The sequence below is a fragment of the Cajanus cajan genome, chromosome 6 (genome assembly GCF_000230855.2).
Source record: "Cajanus cajan strain Asha chromosome 6, NIPB_CcT2T_4, whole genome shotgun sequence".
NCBI classification, from domain to species: domain Eukaryota; kingdom Viridiplantae; phylum Streptophyta; class Magnoliopsida; order Fabales; family Fabaceae; genus Cajanus; species Cajanus cajan.
In genome coordinates, this window is record NC_138522.1 from 960,183 (window position 1) to 967,452 (window position 7,270).

Consider the following 7,270-nt stretch of genomic DNA (forward strand, 5'->3'; position numbering starts at 1 on the left):
ATTGTAATAATTGTTTGACTCTATATAGAAGTCCACAATACATGCGTCGGTATCTATTTATTAGATACTTTGTCCTTTTTTTCTCATTTGTGTCTTATTTAATTATTATTTTTATCACCTCTACGAATTGTTAAATTCATTGAATTTTATTTGATATTATTATTTAAGTAAAATAAAATATCAGTTTGTGTTTAATATAAATGAATTGATGTAAGTACAAGTATATAGAATCCTTGAAAAAGTGTGAGTAACTTACTAGTTTAATTCCCGATATGCATTCGGAAGGAAAATGATAACCTCCTGGTCCTGGTTAACATGTTTAGTAAGGCAAGCAGGATAACGTAATGGTATGGTATGCCACAAATGTGAACACATACTTTTCAAAAACACGCATTTCACGTTTACAAATAGGGATTAATTTTAAATAACGATGAACAAAGGAGAACCTTAGTATTTTAAATACGACCACTAAATCCTACAACTTAATTATCATAGTGCTCTATGCATTTGTTAATGGATTCCATCTCATATTCAACAATACAATGTACCGAGAAATCAACAAATATAATGATTAATAAAATAAAATATAGATATAATAAGAAGGCCTTGAAGTGAAGAAACAAGAAAGAAAGCCCCTAGAAAAGGGGAAGCCTTTGATGGAATCAATCCATAATAACAAAAACTAGTATTTGAGGAATAATTAAGTTCCCAAAAAGGTATTCAATCAATCTGTACAGATCCACAGTCGATCCTGTATAATCTATAATGGCATGGGGGGTTGCAACAACCGTGGCTAAAAAATTATTGAATGAAAACTGTACAGTTAGATAGACCCCATTCACTGCTGCCACTGGCACTGGCTTTGCAACAGCCACACATTCTTCAACTGCGACTGCACCGTCTCCCTAAAATTCTTCACCTTCATTAAGCAAAAATGGGTCGAACAAACACCCATTCCAGGACCGGGACCCGACCCGACCCGGCTCGTTTTCAAGAGATAACAAACAGGCCCACACCCGACGCCCTTCCCCTGAACCACAATCCCCCACGCCTTCGTCGTCCTCTCTCCTCCGTCCTCCTCCGCCGCCTCGCCGTCCAACTCCTCCACGAATATCACCCCCTCCGGCAGCGGCGAGTCTCCGCTCTCCCACCTCTCCTTCACGGCCTCCCAATCCTCCACCACCACCTTCTTGTCCGTGGTGAGAGAGGGGGCTCCGGCGTGAACCTGCACCAGCAGCGGCGCCTCCCTTAAGCTCTTGACAATCTCCACCACCGACTCTCTCATCCAGCGGTCCAGCCTCTCCTGCCCCTCCACGGCGTCCTTGGCTCCGTACAAATCGAGTCCGGTGCGCGTGGCCGCCGAGATCCTCCTCTTACTGGGCATGGCGAGGGAGCAGGCCGGCGGGGCCTTCCCTCCGCAGAGAAGATTCTTGAGTCGGAGATTGGGGTTGTTTCCGGCGCAAGCAATTCGCAGAGACGAGGCCATGGGAGAATGAGAAAAGAGAAAGCGTGCGTGGGTTGGGTTGGGTTGGGGCACGTCCTCGAGAATTGAGAATTGAGAATTGAGAATTGAATTTGAAGCAAGGTGTATAAGAGGAGAGGTTCAAAATTAATGCCGCATAAATTGCAATGATTCAAAGGTGACTCTCACACTCTGACTCCGACTGCGACTCCTATTTCTCTTCCTCTCTGTTCCAGCGCTCAATGCGATTAACCATTTCAATCCTAACTCCTCTTTTTCCTTCGATCGATGGATTTATACGCGAGGTTCTATTTAATAGCGTGGGCCGCGGGACACTGGAATTACAATTGGAATGGCACGAGCCCCGGTTGCATGGGAACGTGCCTTCCTGCCTTCCTCCACGAGCTCGCGTGTGATATGGAAATTGGAAACTCCACGAGTGCGGCTTTCTGTTTCGGCTTACGCTGCCCACGCGTTCTGATTACTTTTCACTGACGGTGGAGATGGGATTGGGACAAAGGAGTCGGATTTACCAAGTGTAGGGGATTGGGTGCCACGCAAAGAAACGAAACAGAGAATGCCACGAGGTGGCACGCGAAAAGTGCATGGATTGCGAAGGCCGCCACTTGCTTCGTCGAAAGCTTGGCCAGTAGACTGCGACGTGGATCACACGTCCACACCATGCTTTCCACGTCAGCGTTAAACGTGCAAAATCTATGCAAGCCTACGCAATTATTGTTGCTTCCCTTTTTCTTTTTTTTTAATTGCTTGTGAGTTGAGTTGGGATAAAGCAATAATGATTATGCAACGGAATAACGAAGATAAATACTCTATTTTATATTCCTTTAAATTACTGTAACACCTTCATCCATGATCATTGGATAGCAACTGCTTCTTAACAATAAAGATCAAATTTTCGAATTTTCATAAAATAAATGATAAATTCATCAATGATCTAGTAACAAGAAAATCTCTTTATTATCGTCTCTTAAAATTACTTTTCGTTCATCTACTTTTATTTATTTATTTTAAATATCGAACATATCTGAAAACAAAGCAACCAGAGAATAATGTTTTTTTTTTAATTAAATGATGTATTTATGTTATTAAGTGAAGGAAAGGTTTTGTAATTGTGATTAAGTAAGTTTTAACTGAAGGTTAATGAAAAAAAGGTTAATGTTTTAGTCTTCTTAATGAGTCTTCTATCCTTATAATTGTTGTAATTGTGCTTATATATGATTAATTTTGTGTATTAATGCTTATTGATTTGATTTGAGTTGCCTGTGGTCTATGAGTTCCTGTGAAAATTCTAAGGGGATGTATTAAGATAATTGTATGAAAAGAGATCATGAGTATGCAATTATGTGAAAGTGAAATTAAATTTGAGTATTGATGGTATAATAGAGTTATATTAAGCTTTTATCAACAATTAAAAATTTATCTTAGACATTTTTTTTGAAAAATTATTAAAAAATTTAAACTAATTTATCATATACTTAAAAAAAAGCTTTGTGACCTTTTAAATACACTTAATGGAGGTTAAATATAAAATAAAAAGTTAAATTATATTTTTATCCTCCTATAATATTAAATCTAGGGTTGCAAAATGAGCCAGCCCAGCCCACCAATGGCCCGCCAAAAACTGACTAGGCCGGACCGGGCCGTCAATGAAAAACGGGTTGGAAACGTTGGCCCGCCCTGCCTAAGGACGGACTGGCGGGTCGGCAGGCCAGCCCGCATACCACAAAAAAATTGTAAAAAAATGGAAAAAATATATTTTATGTTTAAATAAAAAAATTACTACAAATAAATAAATATAACCATATGAAATTAAAAATGCATACATATTGTACATAATATATGTTCAATAAAAGCAAATTACTAAACTTAGAACAAAATTAAATAGAAATTAGTCCACTTACACCAAAATCAAAACTAAATTATAAACTTACAAATTACTAATAATCTAAATTTTTTTATAGTCCACAAAACAAGTCCAAACACAATTAATCAACTTTGACTTTCTATTTCAAGAATATTAGAAGCTCCGTTGGAAGAAGTTGTCTCTATTTTTTTTGTCTTGATCATCTTCATCCTCATCTTCTACATCAAAATAAATTAAACATAAAAAAATTAAAGTAAGGATGTTGAAATGAATATCAAAATTATATAAATAATTACATTTAAGAATAAAAATTGAATTAAATGAATTACCCGAATTAAAACCATACTTCCAACTAGAAACACAAATAATTGCTTCTACATTTTCAGGCAAGAGACGGTTTCTATACTTGTTAAGGATACGAGAACCAGTACTAAATGCAGATTTAGATGCAACTGTGGTAATAGGGATGCTTAACAAGTCCCTAGCCATTAAGGAGAAATCCGGAAAACGTTGACTATTATTCTTCCACCATTGTAGTATATCCATATGCTCCGTAAAATCAAGATCTAAAGTGGGTTCATCTAAATATGTATCAAGCTGAGTCCTTCCAGATTTATTAGCAACTTGAAGCTTGCACATTTTTAATTCCTTATATGATAAGAAAAAAAATAAGTTAGAAATATACATAATATTTATATGGAGGAAATCATGATTTCAATAAATTAAAGTAAATAACTTACATAAAAAAGGCTTGGTTTGCTATTGATCGAAGATGAAGAAACATCCTTACGCTTTAGATTTTGAGCATTTAATTTAGAACCATGGCTAAAATAATGGGAGAAAAGCATGTAATCTTTTTCCAATCTTATTTCCCAAGTAAGCGAATCAATTCTTTCATAGCAATAATCCAATGTTTCTAACTTCATCCTTGGGTCTAAAATTGCACCAAATGGAAGCACAACACTATACTCATCCCAATACTTTTCAAATTTCTCCATCATCAATCTAGCCATATCTCTTACAACTTTATCATCATCTGTTACACTTCTCATTAAAAGGCATTGGATTTTTAAAACTTGTAAAAAATACAATTTGGAAGTAGGATAACTTGTGCCAGAAATTAATGTTGTAATTTCATAAAATGGTTGCAAGAATTTACAAATCTTTGTTGCTCTTTCCCATTATTCATCTGAAGGATAATATTTGTAATTTTCATCAACCAAATGTAGACTTCCAAAAACACATTGATATTTAAGAGCACTTTGAATCAAAAAAGTTGAATTCCATCTTGTAGGTACATCTAGACACAACGCACTTGATGAATTAATGTCACTAAAATTTTGAAGACATTGTTTGAATTTGATCATTCTACTCTCTGAACCCCTTACATATTTGATGCTAGTTCTAATTTGATCCAAAGTGCCATCAAGTACCTTTAATCCTTCTTGAACAATCAAATTTAAAACATGAGCACAACAACGCACGTGAAAAAATTCACTATTACATACCAACCCTTTTTGCAAAACAAGTTGTTTTTTTAACGCCTGTTGTAGAACATCATTAGCAGAAGCATTATCCAAAGTGATAGAGAAATTTTTTTTCTCTATTCCCCAATCTTTTTAGATAACTCAAAACCAGTGTGAGGGGGAGGCATATGATGAAAGTTAAGAATCTTGCTATTTAACTTCCAATTTAGATCAACATAATGAGCAGTTAAACTAATGAAACCCTCAGTATTACAAGATGTCCATAAATCAGAAGTTAAACAAATCTTATTAGGAATGGTATCCAACTCACTTTTAAGCCTTGCCTTGTCTCTAATAAAAATTCTCCACATATCAGCCTTAGAAGTATTTCTAGAAAATGCATTTGCATCAGGATTCAAATACGCTATCAAAACCTTAAACTCAGGACTCTCAATAAAATTGAAGGGCAAACCACGTCTCATCATTAGATGACAATACAACTCACGAAAAATCATTTGATCTATCTTTCTTGATTTCAACTTTCCTTGCATGTCTAAGATCATTTGACTCATATCTTCAGATTTACTTTTGTCACATTTGGGAATGTGATGATTTAAATGAGAAGTCCCATATGTTTTGCCACCAACTACATAAGTTTTACCACAACCATTACACTTTGCCCTTTCTTTTCCATCATCACCCTTTCCCATCCTAGTAAAAAATTTCCAACAATCTGATGTTGTGGACTTGACCCTTTTCTTATCATGTTGAACATCAGTGGATTCAAAATATTTTTCAACATCCTCTACCTCAATTTCATTATCACAAACAATAATAGGTTTACTAATTGACTCTTCTATTTCAATTTCCAAATCTAAATATTCCTATTAAAGTTATTCAACACACACTACTAAGTACTAATCAATACAACTAAAAATAGATCTCACAATAATATCACAAAAATAATAAGCAAGTGGCTAGATTAAATTATGAAAGGCATAATTTATCAATACTAAGTAGCTCACTTTTATCAAATTAAATATTTTCAAACTAGTTTCAATACATCCATAAGCTGGCTCATTTAAGTTAGTTTAGCATAATTAATTAAGCATGCATTTTAAGACTCCATCACATTTAATATTAAAGGCTGCAAGATATATAATTTTTATTACTTGGTCAAATAAGATAATAAACATGATCAAAACTAGTGCCATATATATATACCTTAATTGTTTGATAATTATTTGTCCCTGCAGCTATGAACCGGTTTAGTTGATATTAGTTCCAGAAAAGATTAAATTTTAATTACTTAGAGGAGGAAAAGAGTTTTCTAGCAGGACGTACGTGTATTTTTTCTCAATCCAATTTTTGGTTAGATTAATGTAATGTGAAGTAAAACATTAATATCCAATTGCATTTAGTTACATTGCAAATCTACAATTTCCAATTGCATAATTAATGTCCTCATGTACGTACAGTATAACAAAATATAACTTATTAAATTACATGCTAAATGTAATAGTTTTAATTAAATAAATATAATGTATTATTTAAAAGTAGAAATGGAAATCAAGGAAGCAGAAGGCACAAATAAAATCGGGAGAAAAGAAACAATGAACAACATGAAGTTACCACTTTCCGAAGAGGGCTTCAAAGAGGAAAAAAGCGACGAACGAAATCACCGAGGATCTATGGACTATGTACTACGTGGACTTCATCCGTGGAGTGGAGCTGTGGAGGAAAGGGAAGAAAAGAAACCCTTCTAATCTTTTAAGCTGTGGAGAAAAGTTAGGGACGACTGAACTTGATTTTTTTAGCTACAAAGAAGAAACCCTGGATGGCTAGGCCGGGTTGGCGAGTTATGACGGGCCAACCCGCTATTTGGCCCAACGGGTTGGCAGGTTTGGCAAGGCAGGTTTGGCAGGTTGACGAGTTGAAATAATGGGTCTAGCCCGCTAATTTTTGGCGGGCCAACAGGCCAGCCCGCGGGTCACAACCCATTTTGCCATCCCTAATTAGATTAACTCTAATAGTGGACACATGCAACACATCACTTAAAGTCAGTGTTTTCCTAGATATGAGTTTCGAAAGTACCTTTCCTTTCCCAAGCACTGGAGTAGTACTAGAGTCACTAAGATACACATGTTCTTCTCCATTTTCCACAGAAGTGTAGGAGGTAAATGCATGGTAGCTTTAGAATCAACTAGCTACTTGCTCACATCGATCACAACATTTACTTGAGAAACGATCGCAATAATAATATCATCACCTTCAACTAGGTATGCCTTAGGCTTAGGAGGATTGTTGTTTCCTGACATTTTATATTTGCATTGGGATGCATAATGTCCTGGATTTCAACAAACATAACAATTTCCTTTTTTTCTTAAAGGAGGGGTTAGATACAACATTTTGTGAGACATTATTATGAAATTTCTTTTTTCTATTGTGATCATATTT

General features: G+C 35.5%; 1 protein-coding gene and 1 long non-coding RNA gene across 2 annotated transcripts; both read right to left on the reverse strand.

Moving 5' to 3' along the window:
• Positions 1–612: 612 nt before the first annotated feature.
• Positions 613–1,767, reverse strand: LOC109810083 (uncharacterized). Its single transcript, XM_020373462.3, has one exon. It carries the CDS (start codon positions 1,484–1,486, stop codon positions 839–841), a length of 648 nt encoding a protein of 215 aa, XP_020229051.1. The 5' UTR covers positions 1,487–1,767; the 3' UTR covers positions 613–838.
• A 1,512-nt stretch (positions 1,768–3,279) lies between these two features.
• Positions 3,280–6,813, reverse strand: LOC145958894 (uncharacterized). The gene is made up of 3 exons (XR_014434443.1): positions 6,446–6,813; positions 3,677–3,995; positions 3,280–3,565 (listed from the first exon to the last, which is right to left on the reverse strand). It is a non-coding gene; the product is annotated as an uncharacterized LOC145958894 (long non-coding RNA).
• Between the last annotated feature and the right edge of the window lie 457 nt (positions 6,814–7,270).